General features: G+C 44.5%; 3 protein-coding genes across 5 annotated transcripts in view; all 3 read right to left on the bottom strand.

Moving 5' to 3' along the window:
* Positions 1–27,467, bottom strand: part of ATP11C (ATPase phospholipid transporting 11C) — an 895,731-nt gene that overhangs the window by 719,398 nt on the left and 148,866 nt on the right. The gene's annotated exons all lie outside the window — the stretch shown is intronic.
* Positions 1–27,467, bottom strand: part of MCF2 (MCF.2 cell line derived transforming sequence) — an 89,897-nt gene that overhangs the window by 28,046 nt on the left and 34,384 nt on the right. For all 3 annotated transcript variants that reach the window (XM_060270479.1, XM_060270482.1, XM_060270480.1), the window contains 13 exons: positions 22,403–22,522; positions 20,594–20,710; positions 18,879–19,032; positions 16,752–16,872; positions 15,589–15,703; positions 15,046–15,165; positions 14,412–14,603; positions 12,559–12,750; positions 12,050–12,221; positions 3,961–4,049; positions 2,459–2,547; positions 2,008–2,074; positions 39–154 (listed from right to left, as the gene is read on the bottom strand). In XM_060270479.1, the coding sequence (XP_060126462.1) occupies positions 39–154; positions 2,008–2,074; positions 2,459–2,547; positions 3,961–4,049; positions 12,050–12,221; positions 12,559–12,750; positions 14,412–14,603; positions 15,046–15,165; positions 15,589–15,703; positions 16,752–16,872; positions 18,879–19,032; positions 20,594–20,710; positions 22,403–22,522 (1,664 nt within the window). The remainder of the gene's footprint in view (positions 1–38; positions 155–2,007; positions 2,075–2,458; positions 2,548–3,960; positions 4,050–12,049; positions 12,222–12,558; positions 12,751–14,411; positions 14,604–15,045; positions 15,166–15,588; positions 15,704–16,751; positions 16,873–18,878; positions 19,033–20,593; positions 20,711–22,402; positions 22,523–27,467) is intronic.
* Positions 5,547–11,868, bottom strand: LOC132591526 (uncharacterized). Its single transcript, XM_060270483.1, has 2 exons — positions 7,050–11,868; positions 5,547–6,552 (listed from the first exon to the last, which is right to left on the bottom strand). Exon 1 carries the CDS (start codon positions 10,164–10,166, stop codon positions 7,110–7,112), a length of 3,057 nt encoding a protein of 1,018 aa, XP_060126466.1. The 5' UTR covers positions 10,167–11,868; the 3' UTR covers positions 5,547–6,552; positions 7,050–7,109.

Genomic DNA, 27,467 nt, shown 5'->3' with positions numbered 1-27,467 from the left:
GGAAAGACTGGCAATGCAAAGGTTTGGCAGTGTCTTACTTGTTGTGAAAGTCGTAAATCTCTGGCATGTTTCCAAACAGAACATCTTTGCGATTTTGCAAGGGGGGTGGCAAGAGAAAGGCCATGGTGGGGTTGTCCATCTCAGCTCTGTAGCCCTGCCGACAGCACAATCCCAAATGTAGTATTAGGCACACATACAGATTGTCCGACCCCAAAAGGCCGCGCTTAGTAGCATAATCACCTCTTGGTCCTAATGCTAAAAATCTCTTTGCAGTCGTGCACCATCCCCAGAGGGGTGTTTATTTGGCTTGTGTGTTTACAGAGTGTTATGACAGTAAAAATATGCCACTGAGTGGCATGTTCAACAGGGGAATGTGAATAAGAATAATAAATGTTAAAACTGGAATGGGGAGTGGGGATAGATCAATCTGACAATTTTGGTTTTGCTCAGTTTCACATCTTTCCCATTATTAAGTACAGTTCCCCACATTTTCACATCAGTTTGCATTTATTATTTTTTTAAAGTAAAAAGTCCTCATGAAAATTTATCAGCATCTAGTGGGCATTTCTCCCATTATACAAATTTATTTCTGCATGTGATACTGTCTAATATGCATATCTCAATGTTCATCATTTTTGTATGCACGACTTTCTCCTAACACGTTTTTTGCATATTTAATCCTAATGTATATAATTATATTAATTGTTCGATGAATTTGTTTTCTGCCTTATTTGTATGCTATTGTGTTTTTTAATACAATTACTGTGATTGTAACATTGTCCTCAAAATATTAATGCTATTGTTATTGTGAGCTGCATTGAGATCAACATTGTTGCTGGAATACAAGTATGAAATCATTTTTTTAAAAAAATCATATATCAACATTTTTTGTACGCTTTATTTGGTTGGAGAACTGTAATGCCAAATACAGAGAAGTTTGACTTTCTAAGGGCAGGTGCATTTTGGTTTGTGTATTGCTTCAGGAAGTGTGAATTAGGCTAAAGCATGCACGAAACTAAATTTCTCCTCATCCTGCACATCTGTTCAGGCCCGGCTCTAGGTAGACCCCCGGTGGCGCAGGGCACCATGGCGCCGGCCCGCCCGCTGGCCAGCCGATCCGCCGGTCCGCCGCGCAGCTGCGCCTGTGGGAGCCACGCTGCGCGCTGCGCCCACCGCGCTGGGAAACGGGGCAGGAGGGCGCCGGAGAGATCCGGCGCACCACAGCGGCAGGGGCGTTTAAGACGGCCCTGCATCTGTTAGCATCTAGGGGACCTTGCAATGGGAGCATATTCATCCAGTGCTCTACCAGCTACACTGGCTCCCGGTGGAGTATCGGGTCAGGTTTAAGGTGTTGGTTTTGACCTTTAAAGCTTTATGCAGCTTAGGACCCTCGTACTTATGGGACCGTCTCTCCTGGTATGCCCTGCAGAGGACCCTAAGGTCCACAAATAGTAACAGCTTAAGGGTCCCGGGCCCTAAAGAAGCCAGATCCTCCACCAGGGCCAGGGCCTTTTCAGTGATGGCAGCAACCTGGTGGAATGCTCTGTCCCATGAAACTAGGGCCCTGCAGGACTTGATCTCCTTCCGCAGGGCCTGTAAGACAGAGATATTCCGCCTGGCCTTCTATTTACCCTGATCCTCCATTCCTTTTTCTATTCCCTTTTCCTATGAGGAAATCCTTCTGGGTCCCCACATTTAAATTCTTCCCTGGTCTCCTTGCTGGCCTTAGCAGGACTAACTTGGCCAGTTAGCCCTGGCGATGCTATATTTATGTTGTACTTTATGCTGTTTTTAAGCTTTTTTTAAAGTCATTTTTAATCAATGTTTTATATTTGTTGTTAGCCGCCCTGAGCCCGGTTCCTAAACCAGAAAGGGCAGGGTATAAATAAAATGTTGTTGTTATTATTATTGTATTATATTATTATTACTTGCAGTCAGATAAAGAAGTAAAATATGTATCCCAGATACATCTAAGGGTGAAGCAAGAAGAAACAAAGGCACACTTACCATCAAAATGGTGAACAACTCCTCAACGTAAACCCGTTCAGTTTCTATAAGCTCGTTTATCACATAGCTAAAAATGAAGAAGGGGGGGAAATCAAGGTTGGGTACATGTAGCAATTCCACAAAAAACTGGGGGGAAAACAGTAGCATGTACAATCCAGCTTTCTAAATGTTCAAGAATTTATTGGAGGAAGAAAAAGATAAACATTCTAGCCCTCATGTTACAAAGATGTGCTTGAAAGGGTGAGAGTAAAGCCTAGTTATTCCTGACCCCCCTACCCCACTGAAGGGGTGTACATTTTGGTTTGGATGAGGCCTAATCGTCACAGCAAGGCCAATGTCGTTCTTCAAATGCTTTGAGTAAAAGGAACAGAGAACTTTCCCTAGCACAAATCAGGGTTTGTGTGCATGACTAGCAGAGAAGTTGGTGGATTAAAAAGGGGGTGAAGAATACCTTTTCAATATGTCTAAACTGTCTTCACTTTCTGATATGCAGAACTGCAGCGAATTCCTTTTCTCCTGATAATCGTGCATCACTTCAATCTGGAGGGAAACAAAATGCTTTAGGAAGAGGAAAAAATAAAAAATAAAAAGCTTTGAAGTGGCAACTTGAAGCCTGCTATTTTAAAATGATTCATGTGCTGCCCTAAACATGAACTTGCATTTTGCAATGTACTAGGGGGTACATCCCTGCTAGAGGAACCTTTTGCAGCATGGGGGCCTCATTCCCCAGAGGACAACTTTATGGTGGCTACACAACTGCAGTTGGAGGCAAAAAGAAATAAAGGTGTAGCTAGAGTCAAAAAAAGTGAGGGGGAGGAAGCATCATTACTGATCAAGGATTTATTGCACCTAGGCAAAAGCAGACAAGGAGGCCACAGAGCGTGACCAACAAATAGGAATCAAAGAGGGAAGGGTGGGTAGGGGCTACATTTGGTCCCAGGTCTGCAGTTCCCCATCCCTTGCTTACTATCTAGAATCTGACACAGGAGAGTCAACAGAAGAAGAGAAAGAAAATAGTAGCAGGATGGAAGAATATGGCCTGGTTTGTGCACAACACTAAACCAAAGTTTAGTGCTACATGAATGAGCTTGAGTGAGCTTGCTCATCTCCCTCCCCTCTCTTCCCCTAGCACAGCCTCAAGGAGGAGACTAGAAGTACTGTATCTGTTTCCTAATTTAAACAAACCACTGCCTAAAGCAGCCCACTCTAAGCTATTGTTAGCTTAAACTCCATCTCTTTGAAACAAGAGAAGATCAAACCATGGTTTCTGAACCAAGATAGTTAAATAAACCATAGTTTAAATCAACTTTTGCACCCCAGACTGGATGCAGCAACAAAATGTGGTTAGTTTACACTCGGAGGAAAATGCTTCCAATCTCCAAGCCATACCAAAGGATCAATGAGCCATGATCCAACGGCTTATCCAGGTTAGTTTATGCAGCACTAATTTAAAGCTTGGTTTGGGCATTTCATCTGAACTGGGCAAGTGAGTAGGCATAAGACTGCACTGATAAAACTTCTGTCCCATTTATACATTTTAGCTATGTGGTCTCCCATCCATCTTGTTTTTTATGCTTGTTCTGGACAAGGAATGCTGCATGAAAAGATGTGGTTTGAGGAGCAGTTTGTTAATGGTATGCAAGATTTCCCTTCAAGTCATTCCTTTGACTATGGTATGTAGCCGAAACAGCACCAACCATGCACAACAGAGAGGAATCAATGGCTTAAGGAGGAGGGGACCTAAAAAAGCATGACAAGGATAGATCATGCTCTGTGTCCTTAGAATGCTCAGCATCTATTGCAAGTAGGGAGACTGAAGTTGGTGAGGAATGGAATGGAGTCCCCTAGAAAAAGGTATGGCTGGTTGGATGGCAGGCAGGAACACAGAACAGGACTATTCCACATTGATTTTGTGGACGTCACACTTGTACTTAAACATTTTTAATCACCTACCTTGCGGGAACTTTGAGATTTCCTTGAAGTCTTCTTCCCAGGCAGTGAGATATCAAATGAAAATTTCAAACTGGAGTTAAAATCTACACCTTGGACATAAGAAAAAGAAGAAGGGCAGATTATAGTCTACAAATTGCAGATTACTTTTGTGCAAAGGAAATACATTGAACCACATTACACCACCTGTTTAAAAGGTAGATTGTTCAGTTAGTTAATGCTGGAAACAAAATATATGTGAGTGTGTTCCTGTGTGCACACATGTTTTAACAAACAGGACAAAACATTTTAAAAGAGAAAAAAGTTATTGGGGGGAACTATTAATTATAACAAAAGATTTGAAAATAAATAAATGGCACTTAGGAAACAACAGAATTTTTTACTACGGTAAGTAATCACACAGAATTTGAAATGAACAAAATATGAGATTAAAAGTTAAAAATTCATAATCTGACAAGGTACCAAGAAAAGGTTTGAAGCATCCTATTTTGCTTTACAGTTCCTCTTCAAGTTGCATTTTTATTTTTTATTAAATTTGTATACCACCATTCATGTGCAGATCTCAGGGCATTGGGTTATATCCTACTCAGAGTAGACCCATTGAAGTGGCTACATTTGGACTATTTAAATGTCGCTACTCTTCACTGTTGTTAAACTGGCCATTATTTGACTTATTTTGTACATAACTCTGAGATCTAATATTTTTATTATTCATTTATATACCTCTTATCACTCCAAAAGCCCCCCCCCAGAATAGTGGCTAATAATATTTTAATAACCAACAGATAATGTGTTATATCCAGCTTTGATGGCATTTCCTGGGTAATTAAATTTCCTACGCAAACCTGCACCATCAAGCCACCATATTGTTGTGGAGATAGCATTTATTCATGCAAAGCTTTATTTATTGAAAGTACTTCTACACCAAAATTCAGCTTAAAAACACCCAGGACATCTACAATATCTATCAACCAATCATTTAGAAACACTCCTAAAAAACCACAATTCCCGGGATTCTTTGAGGGAAGCCACAATATCTGTTTAAAGTGGTATAAAACTGCTTTATATAAAACTCATAATGCAGTTGGGCCACACTGAAAGGATTTCTGGATATAATGGAAGAGTGGAAAGGAAAGGCAATGGAGTTCCTTGCTAGGAGAAGATGCAACTGAGGAAGAAAAGGAACAGTATCTAATTTTATTGACATAGATAAGTGTTGAATATCCGTTAGATAGAAGAAGCACCTTTAATGAAGTAATGGGCAAAGGATGTTGGGAGAAAAACAGATGCAGAAGAATGCAAACAGATATGAAGAGAAGCTGCCCCATCTTCAAACTGTGCTTCAAACAGTGACAACATTACTATTTCCACAAGATCTCACTGATGTCGGACAGCATCATCAGAAAGAAAACTCCCAAATAAGGTGGAGTGTTTCAGATGTATTTGCCCTGCTGCCTACAAGCTCTTAAAATGACAGGCAGCACTTTTGTGAGAGATCCCTAAGGCTGTTAACTGGGAGAACACCAAAATTAGCATATACTGAATATATAAATGGCACAATCCCAGTTTGGGATGGTGTGACGACCCGTGTCCCACTCTGCCTTACTATCACTGCGACACAGGAATCCAGAGGGGAAAACACCCACCCTCTGGTCCTGCCGCCTCAAAAATAAACCCCCTTTTACTAATGGGTTTCTTAGTAAGGAGAGCCTTCCAGCTTGCGTGGCCTGGTACCTTAAGAAACTCTAGGCTGTCCCCCAGGAATAACCTCTTGCCTCCAGTAAAGGGTCTCCCTCAGTTGGATTTCCCCACTGTAGAAGTTTGCCCTATGCACTCTGGCAACTTCTTGGCACCTCAGGTTACCCTTCTAAGCCTCCTCCGTGTAACTACAGGACACAAACCACTACCTCCCTGCCTGAGGTGAGTTTTGCCCTCTCTTGAGTCACCACGGCTGTGAGTCCTGGTACCTCGCTGGAAAAATACAGACGGACCTCTTGTTGGCAAAAACAGAGATGAAGTTTTATTGTGTTAAAAACATAAGTGATTCTTTAACGTGTCATTTATTAATTAGCTTTGTTCCAGTTGTACAAAATAAACTCAGTCAAACATTTAACTTTAAGTTTTCCCAGCCTCTTAACTGTCTTCATACAAGCCACCACATAACACCACACCACACCTTCCTCCCTCTCCCTCCTAACTGACCAAAACCGACACTCCCTCCTTTCAAACCGGGCACAGTCCCGCCCCCATCAGAGTTCTATGCCAGTCAGGCTGGAGGTGGGTTAACTCTTTGCCAGCCGGGCAGAAATAAACATTTTAAAAGTGCTTCAATTTGTCACATATCTCCCCCACCACAAAGACATTGCGTCGGCTTGCTCTTAACTAACTAGAGCAATGCCAAAGCAATGGGCTTGGGGTTAAAAAAATACTTCAATGCATTCTATAACATTCATATTACAAAGTCAACTAAATTAACATCTCATAAACTTGTACACAGATAAACCATGTTTGGCATGTGTCAGACTATAATGCCTAAGCACAAATGTTCTGCTAGGGTTATTACCGTTTCATATAATACTTTGCACCATTCTATACCTCTCAAGCTATGGTTTTTTATAAAGCTATGGTTTTTTATAAAGCTATGGTTTTCCCAGTAGTGATGTATGGAAGTGAGAGCTGGACCATAAAGAAGGCTGATCGCCGAAGAATTGATGCTTTTGAATTATGGTGCTGGAGGAGACTCTTGAGAGTCCCATGGACTGCTAGAAGATCAAACCTATCAATTCTTAAGGAAATCAGCCCTGAGTGCTCCCTGGAAGGACAGATCGTGAAGCTGAGGCTCCAATACTTTGGCCACCTCATGAGAAGAGAAGAATCCTTGGAAAAGACCCTGATGTTGGGAAAGATTGAGGGCACTAGGAGAAGGGGACGACAGAGGACAAGATGGTTGGACAGTGTTCTCGAAGCTACGAACATGTGTTTGACCAAACTACGGGAGGCAGTGCAAGACAGGAGTGCCTGGCGTGCTATGGTCCATGGGGTCACGAAGAGTCGGACACGACTAAACGACTAAACAACAACAACAACAACACCTCTCAAAAATATACCTAGACAAAGCGTCCGCTATGATGTTTTCCTTCCCACTTATGTGCTTACCCTGTGTCTATTTTATAAGTTGCTAGGCTGGTCCTCCCTGGGATGTTTGAGAAGATCTGAGCAAACTGAGCAAGGACTAATTTTAACTGCTCCTTTTGCTCTGGGGTCAGACTTTCATCGAATGACACCTCTGCTAGAGTTGTGCCCTTACTTAGTTCTCCCCACCCAGTTAAATGAATTCCTTGGGTCACCTTCCCCTTTACTTGCAACACCAACTTATTTCGGTCAAAATAAGGCTTAAGTAAGTTTACATGAAAATTTTTACATCGGTTCCCTTCCCCATCTAACTCTACCAAATAGTTCACCGCAGATATCTTCTCGACCACTTTGAAGGGACCGTCCCACGACATCTCCAACTTCTTTCGACGTCTTGTTCTTAACACGAGCACACTGTCACCAGGCTGGAAAGTTCTGTCTCTTGCGTGTGCATCATACCACTGCTTCTGTCGACGCTGTGCCTGCTGCAAGTTGTGAGCAGCTTGCTCCCGTAGCTCTTGAAGGTCGCTCTGCAGCTCCTGTAGATACGTCACAACATCAGGGCTGTCGATCTGCTCCTCCCCCGACCACGCTGCTTTCATCAAGTCTAGGGGTCCTTGTGGCTGTCGTCCAAATAGGAGTTCAAAAGGACTGAACCCTGTGCTCTCCTGTGGCACTTCGCGATAACCAAATAGGAAGTGTTGCAGCCTCTCATCCCAGTCGTTAGGATGATTGATGGAATAGGTTTTTAGCATCCGGCTCAGGGTCGAATTAAATTTCTCCGTCAAGCCATTCGACTGCGGATGGTAAGCCGTAGTTTTAACATGCTTAATTCCACAAAGAGTTAAAAGCTCTTCCATGGTCTTGGACGTGAAGGATGTCCCTAAATCTGTTATAATTTCTTTGGGGAATCCCAGCCTTAAGAACACCGACATGAGGGCTTTTGCTACAGTCTTGGAATCAATGTCCTTTAGAGGTATTGCTTCTGGATAGCGCGTAGCATAATCCACGAGGCATAAAATAAACTTATTCCCCCTTTTTGTAACTCTGGAGATAGGCCCGAGGATGTCCACTCCTACTCTGGAAAAGGGCTCAGTAATTACAGGAATAGACTGTAACAAGCCTCGCGTTTTGTCCGCTCTTTTGCCTGCTTTTTGGCAGATCACACAGGACTTGCAATACTCTTGGATGTCCTTGCCCATCCCAGGCCAGTAAAATCTTGCTTGGATTCTATCACTAGTCTTTCTAATGCCTAGATGCGCTGCTGAGGGTGCGTCGTGTGCCATTTGTAGCACTTGCAACCGGTAAGCTCTTGGCAACACTAACTGTTTCTTCCTTTCCCAAACAGCAGCAGTTTTCCTCCTCCTAGAAATTCTATACAGTCTTCCCTCAATGGTGGTAAATAAGCAGGGGTTCTCCACAGTTACTTCGGCATTAGGACTTTGTGCTTTACCCCACAGCTCTTTTATAGTTTCATCCTCTTTTTGATCACTCAAGAATTGGGCACCGTGCTCCTGGACCACTGGCACGCTAATCAGCCCTTCATCCTCACCAGGCTCTATGGGTGACTCTATAACTGCAGGAGGATTACTCTCAGTGACTTGAGACTGTGACCTAGTTATCACTTGAATACGGTGCTTCTGACTAGCTAGGTCATTCCCTATTAAAAAGGGTACCTCCAATTCATTTAGGATTCCTACTCTCCATTTGCCACAAAATCCTTTGTAGGTAATATCCACTTCAGCTAATGGTACTTCAAAATGTGGGCCCCATATGCCTTTTAAACTATAGGACTGACCCTTGAGGTACTGCTCCTTTGGAACAAATTGTGATTTGACCAGTGAGACTTCTGCTCCTGTGTCCCTCAAACCTAAAAAAGACTGACCATTTAATTCAATTGGCTCCATGTAATCTTGGTTGCACTCCTGCTCAGCCCTCCAGACCTGCAAGACCTTAGAAGTAGTCTCAGCTGGACGGTCTGCTTTCTCTGAGCCTTCTGTCTGAGGCGAGCTATTTTCCTGTGACTGCATTACCAGTTTTACTTGTTTAGCTGCAGTAGGTGTAGTTTGCGACTTAACCAGCAGGGGGCACCTGGCACGTACATGGCCCTCACGATTACAGAAAAAACAAGTGATTTTCTTAGACCCTGTCTTGTCAGAAACTGATTCCCTGACAGGAAAATTTTCTTGCCTGTCTTTAATTTCTCTGTTTCTCCATGGATTACCCTTCTGTGAGTGTTTTGGGAATGCTATTTCATTGAAATCTCCTTGTAGTTCGTCTAAGACCTCGGCAACCTGTGCCACAGTTTTCAGTTTTTTATCCCTCAAGAACCAACGTAAATTGCTAGGGATTTGCTTAAAAAATTGTTCTAAACAAATTAATTGTTTTAACTCATCAAAGTCCTTCACTCCACTCCCTTGAATCCATCTGTCAAGTAATTTATCTAAGCGGCTAGCTAGTTGGGCATAAGTCTCTTTATGTTCCTTTTTTGCCTCACGAAAAGCCTTTCTGCTTTGTTCAGCCGTGAGCCCACATCGAACCCTGACTCTTTGCTTAAATACTTGGTAACTTGACAGCTCTTCTTCCCTCAGGTCAGCATAAATTTCACTTAGTATCCCACAAATTTGAGGTCTTAAATAAAGCATCCAGTTCTCCTCAGGTATTTGAAATTCCACACAAACGCGTTCGAAGGTAAATAGAAACGATTCGACATTATCGTCTTTTCCAAATTTGGGGAACCTTTTTAAATTAATTGCGATACTATCATTATTAACTGGACTCTGAGTTAATTCTGATCGCAAACGTATCTCTTCAAGCCTCATTCTGTCCTGTTCTAATTGTGCCCTTATCCTCTCTGACTGCATTCTCTCCTCAGATGCCATCTTTTCCCTCTCAGCTTCAATTCTAGCTTTTTCCCTCTCACTTTCAGCTTCAATCCTTGCTTTTTCTCTCTCACTTTCAATTCGGGCCATCTCAATTCGTAGTTTCATAACTTCTACCTCAGAACCTGGGCTTCCCTCAGCCCCTTCCATTCTTTCATCTCCTTTTGCCTCTCTGGGTTTTCTTACGTGAGTCATTTTCCTCACAGGAAAATCCTGACAGACTCAAACCAAACTAGGCGCGTGAGCTTTGAATTTCGATCACGACGCTGCCACCAAAAATGTGACGACCCGTGTCCCACTCTGCCTTACTATCACTGCGACACAGGAATCCAGAGGGGAAAACACCCACCCTCTGGTCCTGCCGCCTCAAAAATAAACCCCCTTTTACTAATGGGTTTCTTAGTAAGGAGAGCCTTCCAGCTTGCGTGGCCTGGTACCTTAAGAAACTCTAGGCTGTCCCCCAGGAATAACCTCTTGCCTCCAGTAAAGGGTCTCCCTCAGTTGGATTTCCCCACTGTAGAAGTTTGCCCTATGCACTCTGGCAACTTCTTGGCACCTCAGGTTACCCTTCTAAGCCTCCTCCGTGTAACTACAGGACACAAACCACTACCTCCCTGCCTGAGGTGAGTTTTGCCCTCTCTTGAGTCACCACGGCTGTGAGTCCTGGTACCTCGCTGGAAAAATACAGACGGACCTCTTGTTGGCAAAAACAGAGATGAAGTTTTATTGTGTTAAAAACATAAGTGATTCTTTAACGTGTCATTTATTAATTAGCTTTGTTCCAGTTGTACAAAATAAACTCAGTCAAACATTTAACTTTAAGTTTTCCCAGCCTCTTAACTGTCTTCATACAAGCCACCACATAACACCACACCACACCTTCCTCCCTCTCCCTCCTAACTGACCAAAACCGACACTCCCTCCTTTCAAACCGGGCACAGTCCCGCCCCCATCAGAGTTCTATGCCAGTCAGGCTGGAGGTGGGTTAACTCTTTGCCAGCCGGGCAGAAATAAACATTTTAAAAGTGCTTCAATTTGTCACAGATGGACAACCAGCGGTTTGCTAAGCACAAATGACAGTTCCCAGGGAGTTCAAAAAAATGATCATTTCTGCTGACAGTCTGAGATTACAGAAATCAGAACATCTTGTTCACACGTTACACTGAACACAGGTACAAGCTGTCTACGCATGTATAACTATTTATATAAAAGAGTGTTACATTTGCAGATTTGCACAGCTTAGCTGTATCAAAACACAGGTACGGTACACAGACTGTGGACTCAGCTATACAGCTGCAAATATAACGTTTTAGGTGTGTTTTAAGTGCAGTATACAAATGTGACACTAGATGGCGAAGGGTGAGCTTAGGGCAAATTCAATATATTTTTCAAAACTTTTTTTAAAAAAAGCATTTTCGCAGCGTTTTTTATATGTGTCTAGATTCCACCTGTGTTGTCGCTGAATGTCACATGTGAATAAGTGCATAAATGTACAGCTCAACTATTTGTGTGCATGGATTGTATACTCATTGAATATAACATTTGAACAGCCTTGGGAGGCTAGGCAAACACCTGCAAACCAAAACACTTTCCCTGAGAGCTGTCCTGTACTGTAGTTGGAGCACCCAGAGGAATGTAGTCCTCCTTTAGAAGACGTCTAAAATCTTCAAGCAGAAGTTCCTCTCCAGCAATCACACTGCACGCTTATGGTATGTATCCCATTATGTAAAGAGTGGGCAGAAAGCAGTAACATATAAAAAGTGCAATACAGATGAATAATGCAGATTGCAAAAAGGGATACTCTCCATACTATATTAAGTAGAGGCTTTGAGAGACATGAATAACAATCAGTTTGTGTTATTTTTTGAAGACACTGCAGGGTATTTAAAGAACACACTCGCAAAACAGCTCTGATCACTAGAGAAGGAATAGACTTGGTGGTGTCCTCCACAGTTAGCTTCACTCTCTGTTCACACATACAAAGAAATCTACGACATTCTCAAGCCCATTCTCATTCCATCTTCCCCACAGTTACTTAATGAACATTTCTGAATGACGAAACTTTAAAAGCAGGTTACCATGTTTGGGGGAAAACAAAGGAGATTTCGACCGGGGTGGGTTTTCTGGCCGTGGGGCTACCAGCTGCACAGGGCGTGCTTGTTTGTCCGCTAGCTTTTTGTAGCAAGCCTGCCTGTTCTCGAACATGCTCCGCACATTCTCAAGCTTCATCTGGACCATTTGTATCTGAGCCTGCAGAGTCCAAAAAGGAAAACCCCGTAAGGAAATCTTGCAGAATTGGCTTGTCACATATCACAGGTGTTTGATCAAGCCTGTGAAACAGAGGTCAGTTTGAGACACAATATTGGCTCTCCTAGTAGTTCAGGCTCTAATCTGGATTGGAAGCCTCCATAAGAGTCAGGGACCTACTTTGGCCTATTGGTGTAAAGCCTGGGAGGGAATTCCAGTCTAGGCCAACAAGCTTAATTACTCCAGTATTTTCAGTTTGTTGGATTCAAGGCTAGTACACTGTGTAGCGGAGCTCTTGCTATCATGGCCAGCACAAATGTGATTCCTGTACCAGGCCTACCTTTAGTTCAGGAGTTAAGATGGACTCAAAGTCAGAGCACAGGGTTTGTGAGTCAGCATATAAATGCAGCGAAGAACCCTCAAGGAACATCTCTATGTCTTGGAGAGCTTTCTGGGCACCTTCTCGAGACTGGCATTTATCCATCTGCTGGTTGGCTAGAAGGTAGGCTCCTTCATCGCAGCACTCCAGGGCCTGGTGAAAAAACATGAGCAGGAACAGGTTGGTGGTCTTACCTAGGGTAATGACCAACTGGCAGTCTGTAGGGAGCAGTGGATTTCCCCTCTCCCACCTGTTATGAACAGGCTTAGAGGACAGGAGGAGATTTAAGGTGGAAGTATTGTCTCCAATGTCCTCTTCCAACCAGCAACCAATGTCCTCTTCCAACTGCCTAACCCTCTTATTCTGCTGCATTGTTGTCATCATGTGCTTTGCATCCAGTGCCAGGAAAATCACAGGTCACCCTTATTAAGGAGACCTCCTACACTGTCCTAGACAGAGGAGGTGGCTCTTCTATCATTCTCTGACTCTGGGGGTGACTCCTCCATAGCTTCTCCTGTTCCACAGCCATGCTTTGACATGCAACTGCAGAACTTCCAGGATGCTGGGGGAAAGCACCACCACGGCTCTCCCCAGCGTTTCCCAAGTGCTGTTCTTGGTCTCTGGAGGACAGAAAAGGGAGCAAGCTATAACTCAGCTAGCCACATCAGAAGACCCCCTGAGGTTTCTTGCAGAGCTGAGGCTTCTTGGAGAGCAATAAGACCTGCAGCAGCAGTTGGAACTTATTTTTTAATTAAATTCCAAAATACGACACCAAAAAATAAAAATAAACCTCTAAGTCTATGTTTCTTCGTTATATTGAAATTATTCTAATATGCTAATTGTTTATATTTTTTTGTCCACTTTGAATTTATTGGATATGTTTTGCAAATTGACTTCTCTCCCCCACCCCAAAGCTTTTGATGACTGATTGTTTGTTGCAGGCTGCTTTGGGCACAGAGTTCACTGTGGAAAGGCAGCATTTAAATGCCTCTGGTCCACTGCAGAGCAACATCTTCTGCACCTCAGCCTACAATTTCCCATGAGACCTGTCCAGGGTCCTGATCTGCCTTGCCTTGCCCAGACCAGACCAGATCATGACAATTGCTACGACTTCGCCTGCAAGCCCCAAGGCCTGTGGTCCTGATCTCCCCTGTCTCTTGACGTTTAACAGGCAGCCTGTGTGGTTTGAAATCAACTGTGCAGGCAAAGGCATCCCACTTTGAAAGCCCCAGTGAGTAGCCGACTGTCAAGGCTCACAAAGTGGCATACATAGATCCTTCCATAGAGTTGTGCAGGATCAGCAGTACCCGCAACAAACAAACAAACATACAAAACACCCTTTCATTTCAGCCATGTCTTTGCCCATCATTGATATCATTGATGGGCATGGTATCATTGATGAGCATGGCTGGACCAAATAGGGACACCTAATTAGGCTCCAGGCTGGAGGTTCCCCGCTCCTGGCCTAAAAAATTAGAATCCTGAACCAACAACAAGTCAACTCCACAATCCAGGATGATGCAATAGTATAATTTCATCTTCTATATTATCTATTCTGGGGAGAAGCGAGGAGCTATGTGGGACACTGAAGCCTCAGAAATGCTATTCAGCATTCTTTAATTTCGACAAGGTTTCACTTCCACACTAGTAAACTTGTAAATTAAAACTGGGGCTCTGTGGCTAGTAGCCTATCCTGCCCTCCTGCAGGATCACAGCAAGTGCACAGCTCCATCCTTTGTCATGCAGAGTTGGACTCTGAAAGCAATGCTCCATCATTCATTCACTGGGTCTGGAGGTCCACCTCTGGACATTACCTGCTGCAGAGAAGTGAGAAGGTCCAAGGTTCTTTGGAGCTGGTTGTGCTTCCTTTTGATCTCCTCCAGCAGGATATCCGAATGGTGCCGCAGCTCATTACACTGCTGGCAGATCAAGTTGAGGGCGTAGTGGTGGTTGGTTGCCAGCTGGTGCCCATGAAGGATCACAACTTGAGCCTTCCCTGTCAACTCCTATGTAACATCCAAATAAAAGAGGGGGTAGGAGTTATACTTCTAGACTGTGTGAGGCAGAAGGGTCACCATGTGGCCCTCGCAGGCCTCTCTTCCCAGGCAACACCTTCTCTCCCCAGTCACATACTGTCCCTACTTCACAGCCTCTCTGAGTTTTCTTCCCTGGCTGGAATGTGTCCTTGAACTCTGATCATGCCCCTTGCTTGTGAGGATGGAGGAAAAAATGTGTGTTTGAGTGAGTAGAGAATGCAGCCTACTGCACAAAGGCAACAGTTACAGTTGCTGCTCTGCCAACCTTCGTCCCTTGTGTCATCTGCTGAAGAGATTTCAGAGTGCCCCCCCCCACCTCCAGCCATCCTGGCCAGTGAACACCTCCTTATCCCTGCTCTAGGTGGGTTAGGATGGCTGTTCCTCAGTGACACCAACTGGATGGCGCTCTCACCTGTGCCATTTTGTTCAAGTTTTCCATATCCAACACCCTCTGTTTTACTTGAGAGACATTATCTCCAGTATCTGGCAGCTCCCCTTGCTTCTCCATTAAAAATTCAATGGCTTTACTGAGCTAAAAGGAAAAGGAAATTTTGTCAAAAAGGAAAATAAAACAGGAGGGGCACAATATTATTTAAAGCACAGGAGGGGAACTTGTGGCTCTTAGGTTCCCCTCATGTGATCTACACATCCCTCTTTGCTCTGTTTTCACTTGAAAGTGTTGAGTTATGCTTGAGCAAGGAAGACATCTGAAGCTGAACAAGCAGAGAATGGGGGGGGGCAGCAGTGGTCTTCTGCCCACCATTGGTTCTAGCTCCACACATCAAAGGAGCCACCCCCCCCCATGACATCTCCTGCAGATCAAAGGTCTTTCGCAGGGGGGAAAGGTCCTCTATACCTTTCAAGCTTAAAAGCTACTGTGGGGGTCAAATGAATATTACAAAATGCCAGCAAGAGTTTCTTAGCCATGGCTGATGGGATGGGGACCTCATCCTACCTCTTGGAAATGTTGCTCGAATTTCCAAAGCTGCAAATACTGCTCCATCTTCAGCTGATGTTTCTCCCAGAATCCATCAAAAGCAGTTTCCATTTCATGCAACTGTGCAAGCAACCTTTTTTTTCACAAGAGGGAGTTGATTTAGTTATCCATTTAATTTTTTTTACTATTGTAACCCAAGAAAATCATTAATAAAAACAATAAAAAACCCTCAACTGCATTTCTACCAAGTGGTCCCAAGCCATTGAAAAAAGACGTTTCAATAAAGAACTCAACCCCTTAAAAAGTATATATATATATATATATATATATATAAAAGCAGGCACCTTTTAGATTTCTCACGATATCCCTTATGTGGCATTTAAATGGACTCCAGCCACCCAACGCCTATTTGGACTGCTGAGGACTGGAAACTCCAGAATCTACCAAGGTACTACCAAGGTCCCCAAAAACAACCCTTAGGTGATGCCTTGTGTTGTTGCAACCTCCTTTCACCAGGGAAAAAATTGTAGCTTGTCCAAGGTAAAAGAAGGCTGTCCCATTCAGTGGTGGCACAGGTGCAAGACAGGTGAGGATTGCACACAGAGAAGAAGAGGTTGTATCCAAAGTGGTGGCTTACCTGCTTGCCCCCCATAACTTTTGCCATTGCTGGGGGAATGCACTCTAATGGAGTGCCTACCTGACCCCAGGCACATGGCTGCTTTCTTCCCCAAGAGGAATGGAAGAGCATCTTCCAACCTGCACAGACAACGCTTAGCTAGATGGACTGTATACTGTAAAGATAATTTCCTGTTCGTATTTTTTTGGGGGGGGAGAGAGCTATTGCTCGGTGGTAGGGCATCAGTTCCACATGCAGAAGGTTCTAGGTTCAATTCCCAGCATCTCCAGATAGGGCTTGGAACATAGTACCCAGCCATTGTGACTAGCAGTCACTGATAGCCTTTATCCTTAAGTTCTCCTGTGCATTGTTTTGCAGGAAACCTCAGGAGCAGAGAGTGCTCTTATACTCTGGTCCTTCCTTTGGGTTTCCAACAGGATGCTGGACAAGATGGGTCATTGGCATGATCCAACAGGGCTCATCTTATGTTTCTATGCTTTCGATGGGCAAGACAGTGATCCTAGTCAACAGCTTTTAAAATGTGCATGATGCTCAACATGCTCACCGATTGACAGTCTCCCAGTCACCAGATCTCTCCTGTGGTTCCTCTTTGTCAGGTTCATCCATGTCAGGTTCCTCTAAACTACACAGCAGCATGTTTCCTTCTTTGGTCACTGTCGTAATATCTTCCTGCAGTATGTATAATAAGCACTGCCGATTAATATGTCACCAGAACCACCGTGGTGGTGTTCCGTTTCCAACTCAATGAGGTATCAAGGACCACAATACCAAAAGGAGCTCTCTGAACCCAACCCTCAGACGGAATCAAATCTACAACACATCTGCGACTGCACCTGCTAAGATCAGTCCCTTGCCCCACCTCACCTGTCCCTGGGTATATTTAGCTTGCAGAAGAGGAGACTAAGGGAAGACATGGTCTTCAAATATCTGGTGGGGCTGTCATGCAGAAGATGGAGCAGATTTGACCTCTGTTGTTCTAGAGGGCATAACTAGAACTATTGAGAACTAGAACCACCTAATAAAAACAGAATATGTGTTTTATATTGATCAGCAACAGGACCAGGGGGCTGGAATCTTCCATTGTATTTCCCCATCAATTTTACTGTTCGTGTGGGTGGACCCACAAAAATAATAGATGATGAATAGCCATAATCTGCCTGGAAGTGTTAAGCCATTTTCCCTAACATAACACATTTTTGTTTGCTGTTTTATACATACATTTATATGCATACTTTACTCTGACGTGCATTTTGGTCTATATTACTTGATTGGGGAACTGCAATGCAAAATCCGGAGAATTGTGGATTTTGAAGGTTGTGTTTTGTCTTGGAAACTGAAAATTAGGTAGTTTCACCTTCCAATGAGAACTGAATCAATTCCCCCCTCCCCTGAGTCCCTGATCAGAGATGCTATCATTGAGGCAAGATACAGAGTCCAGAGTCAGAACTGGCAACACTATTTCCTACTCTGTCATTCTAGGATTTCCTTGCTCGTAGGCAGAGTGTAAGGTCTAAGGGGGCAGAAGTCAATGCAGTGTTTGCTTATGAAACTTTGTATGTACCATTTGCCTTTCTGAAGTTGTAGAAATAAGAAGCAAACAATGACAGGTAGGTCCGAGACACCTAGTTTAAGAAATCGTGATCAATCACTTCGAAATGGCAGGATTAACAAGTTAGATGCCCATCAGTTTGAGCAGGAGTAAATTAATTGTGGTGAAGAATTGCTTTGATGAGTAGACTGGATTTCCTTGTCCCTTCCTCCACCCATCAAACATGGCAGCTTTTAGCTAGCAAATAGTGATCCCAGGACAATCATATACCATAGCACAGGGGCAAAAGCAAGGAAAGGAAAGCAGGACAGTGAAATGTCATTTCTTTCCTGACATCCCAACCTGTTTATTGAATAGTTGCTTTGTGTGAAGATTATATGATGCTCCTGTTGTAATGTTCCATTCCACCTTAAGAGAGAGAGGGGGTCATGTGACTGTTGTGTCAGTTGGTGTCCGTTATTCCTGTCAGAAGTGGTCTGTATGTGCCTCTGATAACTTCTATGAAGAAGCCAGTTCTTTCGCTGTTTGTTAAATAAATGTTTTGTTTTAACCGTTCATGCCAGCCTCTGTAGTGCCACTTCAGCTGCTAGCTACTCCAGGGTGGTGAGAGAGCTAACTGTGGGGAAGTCACTTGCTCTAGTCTCCCTAAAATATCAATAACAGCTCCCCCGAAAAAACACCTGCTAGGGAACTAGGTTTGCTGCAGAACCCCTTTGAATCTAAATGCAATCTGAATTTGGTCCATGGGTCAGGGGAAGTAATGGTTCTGAATACCAGTCGCTGGAAACCACGGGAGGGAAGAGTGCTCTTAGGCTCAGGTCCTGCTTTCTGGTTTCTCTTGGGGGCATCTGCTTGGCACTGCGAGAACAGGATGCTGGATTAGATGGGCCATTGGCCTGATCCAGCAGGCTCTTCCTAGAGCCTTATGCTAGTGTGTGATTGAGTCCCACCACACACAAAAAAGGTCTGGAATTGCTTCCTGCCCCGCCCCCCGCACCAGTGCTTTACTTTAATTGTGCAAACCCACATCACCAGTATGGGATTGAACCCTTCCTGCAAAACAGTTATCAAGTCTGGAGGTGACCAAAGATTTTCACAGGATCAGGTAGTTTCAGATGCAACTTGCCTTCAGCTGATAGTATTTCTCTGTGCGCAGTGCCAGGATGCGTTCAATTGAGTAGGCATCATCTGGGAGCTCTGTTTCTGCCAGCTCCATGCCAAAGGATTGCAACATCTGGGCAATTTCCTTCACTGTTAGTGCAAAGCTTTCTATGGCCTGGGGGAGAAAGTTTTCTGTTAATCAGCTTGGCATGCCGCTTGGTGCTTAGGCTCAATAAAAGCAGCAATGAGGTATTTATTTATATAGTTGCTTATTTTCATTTAGGAATTTCTTCCCCTGATGGATTCAATGGACAACAAAAAAGCATGGGCAATAAAAACATATTCAGGTCCAATACAGAACAAATTCAGGTCCAATACAGGAATAGACTGGGATAAAAACAAATTTGCACTTTAAAGAATGTTTGGAAAACCAAGGTGTTCCGTAGGCGCAAACAGATAATGGAGACTTTCAGACCGGAGGGCTTCCAAATGCCAGGTGCTGCCACACTAAAGGTGTGATTTCCACACAACAAGGCCCTCTCCTGCAAAGTGCAGTGATTGGTTGGGTATATACGTAGTGAGATGATGGGCTTTGTACACCAGCATTTCCTGCTAACTGAACACAATGCATTCTCCGGAAATCTTTCATTAGGTGAGCAATTCCATTGACTGCTAGAGGGGAAATTCTAATGTGTTCCTGACCAAGGAACTTTGGACCCCCCCACCCAAAAAAAGCCAAAGAAATCCTCAGGAAACCACAGGAGAACCCAGAAAAGATTGTCTCTGGTTTGTCTGATCACTCTCCCTCCCTCAGCCAACCAGCGAAAGGCAAACAAGAAAGTAAAAATTGCTCTCTGTTCTGATATCTGAATCTGCAGTGTGTATAGCAAAGTTCAGATACTGTGCTTGGATATGGGAATTTTCACATAGAGAATGTTCATGGAGAGGGACCTAGATGCACCTACAACTTAGTTCAGCTGTTGTTGGAAGGACTGGAGTTCACCATAGCTCTGTGGCAGAGCAATGTACTTTGCAAGCAGAACACAACTCCAGGTTACATCCCAGGGATCTCCAGTTAAAAGAAAGGATCTACAGTAGTAGGTAATGATGGGAAGTCCCTTCTCTTTTCAGGACCCTGAGAAGCTGCTGACAGCCAGAGTACTAAGAGGGGTAGCCAATATATATAATAGACTCCAGCTCCCACCATCTCTGACTAGTGCCCTTGCTGAGGCTGGTGGGAGCTGGAGTCTTGGATGGTAACTTCATGAACTTCCCATTGCATGGTCCAGAATTACCCAAGCTATGTTATAATTTTGCATATATGCTAAAGCCTCCTGCACCTACTCTCTCCACTTGCCAATGCAGCATACCTCTTTGCCTCCCCCTCCATGACCAAACCCCCTCCCTTGAAAGTTTACCTCTGCTCCCTATTCCTCACAGCTTGCACCAAGCCCGTTGTACTAACACCCACCCCTCTCTCCTCAAGCTCCACCCCCTTTTAAAGGGGGGAGGCATTTCACTCTTTTACTTGCTAAAAACCACTGTGTGAAAGGCCTCCCCTCTCTGTTAAACCTTGCTGCAGGCATGCATAGCCATACTCCTGGGCCTACTTGCTGTTCCTCACACCACAGTTGATGAGGCATGTGGAATGCAGAGCTTGGTGACGCCTCACATTTTTATGTATATAAGAAGATATTACACACACATTTACAACAGCATTAATGGGAGGAACGTACTGTTCTGAAGATGACCCATTCGCTATGGCAATACTCCAAGGTGCCCCCAAATTCAGGTGTCAACTGCTTTTCATCAATGTATGTCAGCAAGTCACTGACCGAACTCAGCATTACAACCTGGGGGAAGAGAAAAGGGGGATAATAGACTTATAGCTCACACTTCCAGAGGAAGCAGAAGTTTAATATTCACAGGGTTAGATATCTGATTCTGCAGGAGTCATTTCAATGAATATACCAGCACATGTTATCCATTTAATCAGCCTTGCAATTAGCCAACCCCAGCCCCCAAACCAAAGATTCCAGAGCCCAGTCACCCAATGAAGCTGAAAGGTTGGAAATTCAGGGCAGACCAAAGGAAGTACTTTTTCACACAGTGTGTGGTTCAACTGTGGAGCCTTCCCCAACAACACATGATGGCAACCTAGTCAACCTACTACTCAGATGCCTTTGAACAGGGACTAGAGATGGGTGGATCTGTCCATTTTGGTTTCTCTTCATTTCTCATTTTTCCACTCTTAAGTTCAGCTCTCCGCATTTCCTCAGTAGTTTGCAACTTTTAAAAAGCAAAAGCACGTTGTCAGGGGACCTTCCTACAGGGAACCTCCCACCATCCTGTTCACCAGCTCTTTGCCCAGTGAGAGCAGCAGCCAGTGGGTCAGGTGGGGGGAATGAGGAAGTCAGCGGTATGGAGGAGGCAAGGCTCAGTGATGTTGGAGAACCAAGAGGTGGAGAGGAGCAGGCAGCCCCTTCCGGTGCCCGAATTAAGGCACGCCACTAAACGTAAGGTCAGGAGGAGCCGTTTCGGGGTGCCCAACCTCTTATGCTGGTCACGTAACAGGAAACGTCCACTCCCGGATTCTGCGAGTGACTAGGAGGTCATGTTTTCTGCTATTTCTGCACTGTAAATACTATGCACAATAAAACCTTTGAAGAAAAGTGCGGACTTGGGTGTCCTTACTCGAGAGTAGCCGCAACAACACCATTACACATGTACACATTGGTATGCAACGGCGCCTTATGTACTGGTACATATCTTTGCAAATCAATTTACCCTAACGTTACATGTGTTGTATGTTGCTTTCATGAACACAAACATTTTTATGTGCCATTTGCCTTTGTAGATGCATTTTTGTACACAATACTTGGCTGGAAAACTACATTTCCAAATGTGGGGAATTGCAAAGTTCAAAGGGTGGCTATGTTTCAGTTTGCACCCTCCTCCTTCCTCCTGCCCCAAGACGACTCTGGCTCTAGGTAGAATGCATGCATTGCAAGCCAATCAGGCAGGCTGGCAGGCTCACCACACTCTCTTTACCGCTCAATACCTTGGGGCAGGGGAAGCAATCTGCAATATGGGAAAGAACTTACTGTTCAGAGCATTCTCACTTGGAAAAACTCTGAGCTCCAGATGCATCCCAACTTTAAAGCTATAATTCAGGGGTGCAGGAGCCTGCACCCCTCCAGATATTGTTGAACTACAACTCCCATCCTCCCTGATCACTGGACAGGCTTCTAGGGGCTGATGCGAGTTGGGAGCCCCACCCCTTCGCCAGATAAACGCCTGCCAGAGCTTTTAAATATGAATGAATTTAACACTTCACCTCCATTTTTAGCATCATCTTCTATAGCCCATAAAACGCTCAAGGTTGGTGTTTTGTACGTGTGTGTGTGTGTGTGATTGTCATTTGCATTCACTGTCATTTTAAACAAATGCATTGCAGCTGAACAACAACAGGGAAGGAAAATTCCCTGCAGGTAAAGCTGCAGAGTACAAAGACAGAGGTGATGCTGTGGCAGCAGGTGTGATACCGGCAGTTTGAGCAGGAAGTCCTCTTGGCTAAACCGAAATCCAATGTCGGTGAAAGTGCGCTGGAAGAATCCGGTGGGGCGCAGGACCATCACTAGGTGCAAGTTGCCGGGAAATGAGGCCTGTGGAGAGGAAACCAGAGAGCCAGTATTACATACAGAGAGTTTTCCGCTATCAAGAGGAAAGTCAGTTTAGAAAATACTGTTTAAGGAGTCCACGGTGGCTATCCTGCTCCCCATTCCATCCTCACAACAAGCCTGTGAGATAGGTTAGGCTGAGGTGACTGGCCCAAGGTCACCCAAAGAGCTTCATTGGCTGAGTGGGGATTTGAACCCTGGGTCTCGCAGGTCATAGTTCAGCACTCTAACCATTACACCACACCCTGCCTTTCCAAACAAGGAGGTGTTGCTGGAGGGAGCATGGAAAGTGAGTGAACAACACAAAAGCATATTCAAAAATTATTTTTGAAGGGCGTAGAAAGGATGCTCCCTCCAGGGAGGTAGTTCTACATCCCTTCTTGTGAGGGGCCATTGAGCAAGAGCAGTGGCTTAGGAGCAGAGCATCTGCTTTGCATGCAGAATGTCCCAGGTTAAACCCCTGGCATCTTTAGGTAGGGCTGGGCAGGTCCCCTGCCTGAAACTCTTGATAGCCCCTTACAGTCAGCAGAGACAATACTGACCTGAATGCAACAAGGGTCTCAACTCAGTTAAAGGCAGTTTCCTGTGCCCTTTATTCAGGACCATGAGGAACAGAATGCTGCTTTTTGTTGTTGTTAGAAGTGCCATATCTGCTTTGGGACATCTGCTTTGCATGCCGAAGGTCCCAGGTTAAACCCCTGGAACACACTATTGTTGTCAAATGGAGGATGGGCGAGTTCAGAAGGAAGAACTGGGATGTTTTCCGCTACTGCTGCCTTCTCCTAGCATCTGCTGCCTCATGCAGCAGTCTCATTCTGCCTACTGATCTCAAGTCGTTTAAGTTTTTGGAACAGATAAGAACCAGCAAGTTGAATTATCCCCTGTAAGCTAACCAGCAGTAGCCAGCATAGTTGGTATGAGAGTACTTCCATGTAGGAACGAGACAGGCAGCCATTAAAACTATTCACCACGGGAATTTCCCTTCTCTAGACATTTGCGAAGGATTGAGACATTTGTAGCAGTGTAAAACACTTCCGCATGTCTTGTTGATGCTAGGTGTTCTCAGGGAAGACCCGAGGAGAAGACACAGGCTGGTGTTTGCAGCAGACTCTACGTGCATCCAATAGCCACCTAGATCCAGTCTTATTCCGTCCAATATGGAATAATCAATAGCCCCTTGAAATAGACACATGCCAAATTTTTGGCACCTCATCCTTGCAGTGTTAACAATGCCCTTCACCATCCATTTTTAAAACCGCTTTCAGGTATGAGGAGAGAGGAAGAGAACAAACAGCCTCAAATAGTTGTGGAAATTGGGGGACACTCCTCCAAAGATTCGTTGCAAGAATATCAATCACATCCTGTAAATTGTTGTATAGGACTTGTTTATCTCACCCTTTCTTTCCAGGAGCCTGTGAGTATCTCTTATGAACTCAAAGGGGCCCATAAACTTGCCGTCTGGAGGTTTGTAATAACCAGGGTAAGTAATGTCAACAATAAATTATCCTGCCATATTGTTAACAAAATTATTACAGTAATGGATTCCTGGTGTCTGCGACTTTAAAAAATGCATACAGATTCAACCTGTACAATATTGCATTATACATACTGCATTGGAATATAATATTTCACGCAATGAGACGTGTGGCCCAAATGCAACATGTTCCCAAGAGCTATTTTTAAGATAAGCTTAAAATAATAAATGAATGCAAACCGATTGCCAAAACTCTGGCCTGAATGAAGCCAGCAGGAAGACTTCCAGGGACCAAGAACCGGCTCTTGAAACAAGGGCAAACTGCTCAGTAGCTTGCGATTGCGTAATCAAACCCAGCAGAAATCAAACCCAGCAAAGACTATGTGCTCATTGAATGCAATGCCCACTGGTAATGCAGTGTATGTGAGTGTGGACCACAGGATAAGGTAAAGGTAAAGGGACCCCTGACCATTAGGTCCAGTCGTGACCGACTCTGGGGTTGCGCGCTCATCTCGCATTATTGGCCGAGGGAGCCGGCGTATAGCTTCCGGTCATGTGGCCAGCATGACAAAGCCGCTTCTGGCAAACCAGAGCAGCACATGGAAACGCCGTTTACCTTCCCGCTGTAGCGGTTGCTATTTATCTACTTGCATTTTGACGTGCTTTCGAACTGCTAGGTTGGCAGGAGCTGGGACCAAGCAACGGGAGCTCACCCCGTCACAGGGATTCGAACCGCCGACCTTCTGATCAGCAAGTCCTAGGTTCAGTGGTTTAACCACAGCGCCACCTGGGCCCCTAAAGGTAAAGGGACCCCTGACCATTAGGTCCAGTCGTGACCGACTCTGGGGTTGCGCGCTCATCTTGCATTATTGGCCGAGGGAGCCGGCGTATAGCTTCCGGTCATGTGGCCAGCATGACAAAGCCGCTTCTGGCAATGAAGCCTCTTGCTGAATGAAGCCAGCAGGAAGACTTCCAGGGACCAAGAACCGGCTCTTGAAACAAGGGCAAACTGCTCAGTAGCTTGCGATTGCGTAATCAAACCCAGCAGAAATCAAACCCAGCAAAGACTATGTGCTCATTGAATGCAATGCCCACTGGTAATGCAGTGTATGTGAGTGTGGACCACAGGATAGTTTCATCCAAATTCAATGAGCCCCCAAACTGAATGCCACCGCCACCCAGTTTCCATTGGAACTCATAAGCATATTTACTCAGGAAAAAAATCCCACTGAGTTCAATGGGACTTACTCCCAGGTAAGCTTTGTAGTGAAGGTTAGTCCATTAGGGCAAACAGGGCACTGCCCCACCAATCACATTCTTCAGGATGCATACATGGGATCTGCAGCAAAATGTTGCAGCATAAAAGAGCTTCTGCTCAAGTTTCCAGGCACTCCACAACTCACAAGAGTATGGCAGCATTCCAGGTCCACTGAGCATGTTCAGTTTGCATCAGGCTTATGGTCACCCCAACCTTCTTGTGAATGAGTGGAGCTATTGATAATGGAACTGGCTCCATAGTCTGAACATAGGAAATAGACGGGATAGTAAATAGTTTGCTATTCTCATGCATGCAAAGATGTTTTGGTGCTTGCTGGACTTTGCAGCTTCTCTTCTCTTTCCTTCGCCATATTACCGTAGTTTTCTGTGTATAACATGCCCCCGTGTATTAGACTCAAAATTAAGGAAATGGGGGAAGAATGCCCAGAGTTGTTAAGCTTTGGGGGGGGGGGATTGGCCAGACTTGTTGAGCTTGGGGGGAGGGGGTGTTGCCCAAAGTTGTAGAGCTTTTTTGGGGTGGATTGCCGACAATCGCTCACCCACCTGACCACCGCTGCCAATCGTAAGATTATTATCTTGCAGAGTCTGGAAAACTTAAGAATTACCCAAACTCACAAGAGTCCACTCAGTGTGTTTCTGTGTGAGTCCCTGTTCTGGGCATGCCATTGAATAAAGCCGTACCTCAGGCCGTACCTCAGTGGCCAGAGTGACAGAATGCTAAATCACACTTGATGCAGAGAGGTGGGAAAGTATCACCCACCCACCCGTTCCAGGGAGAACAACAGCAGTGACTCATGCAGCAGGCTTTTCTGCAAGTGATTCCTTTTAGACTTAAAGACCTGCAATTTATTTGTTAGCAGTTGGCATGCATCTCTTTCCTGGCTCACCATTTCCAAATGAGCTGCCCTAATGAGACTTGGCCCTCACTGAACTGTCAAAAAGAAATAGTGCATCCCTTTCATACAAGTATGTCCTTCTCATCAAATTATATCCTTACTACCTTAAATCTGCTCCTGAACACCGAGGGGGGGGGGCAGAATGGTGAGCTCCTTTTTAAAAACCTTTTCTCCTAACCTTACATAAGCAAATCTGTTTCATTCAGATCCCGTGCCATCCCCCACAATGGCTCTCCTGGGGACTTTTTTCTTATGCAATCCTGCCTTTTTCTACAGCCTTTGACTATGAGGAGGGTTTGAGCTCAAGCAAGGCTGATCATTCAGTGTGGCAACGCCTACAACTTTGGAACTCCCTGCCTGTTGAGATCAGGCAGGGGCCTTCATTGTACTCTCTTCAGAGCCTCCTAAAAATATTCCTGTTTAGGCAAGCCTACCCAGATGCTACGAAAGTACAGGTGATTTTAATCTGTTTTAGTATTTTAACTTTTATATGTTTTAAGGTACAGTTGCAATTTTTTTCTTCATTTTACTGTTTTATCTTTTGTAAACCACTTTGAGGCTTTTTTCCTTTTTACAATAGATTTTTTATAGACCCCCCCCAATATAAATTTTATGAAATAAATAAATAAATAAATTTAGCCATCCCTTTGCCCATCCCTTTAAAATAATACATATGTGAAATCTTCAACCATGATCTAAAGAACTACCACCTCCCAGCTTGGGGGGGGGGAATCACCAAGGGTGGGGCCTCTGCTCTGGAATCCCCTCCCCCCCCAAAAAAGAGGGTCTGGTAAAAAGGAAACGAGGCTGATTCTAACATTGATGAAGACACATTTTATGATGCAGATAAAGTTGGCTGCTTCTAAATCCCTTTTTAAACCAATGGGAGAAAGTTATGCACCACCTGGTCAGCTTTTGTCCTCTTGCATTTTAAACTGGAATAAAAACACTTTAGTATTAACACAAACCTACTTTTTATTTTTAAAAGGAGTCCCAAACAAAGTTGGCTCTTAAACCAATTCTGTTTGCAGCATTCTCAGAGACCAGCCAGCAAAATTATTTTATCGGCAGGCCTCCTGTGGAACTGAACCTACAAACAGCCTTACTGTAAGGGACAATCCAAAAGGTCTACCTTTTCCCCACAGTGGCCAACCAGATGCCTCTGAGAAGCCCACAAGCAGAGCATGGAGGCAACAACCCACCTTTGCTTTTTGTCCCCAGAGCCTGGTACTCAAAGGTATACTGCATCTGAGCATGGGGGCTCTATTTAGCCTGAGATAAC

This window comes from Zootoca vivipara, chromosome Z (assembly GCF_963506605.1).
Source record: "Zootoca vivipara chromosome Z, rZooViv1.1, whole genome shotgun sequence".
Lineage (NCBI taxonomy): Eukaryota > Metazoa > Chordata > Lepidosauria > Squamata > Lacertidae > Zootoca > Zootoca vivipara.
The sequence above is the reverse complement of the archived record's forward strand: the minus strand, read 5'-3'. Positions and strand labels throughout refer to the sequence as shown.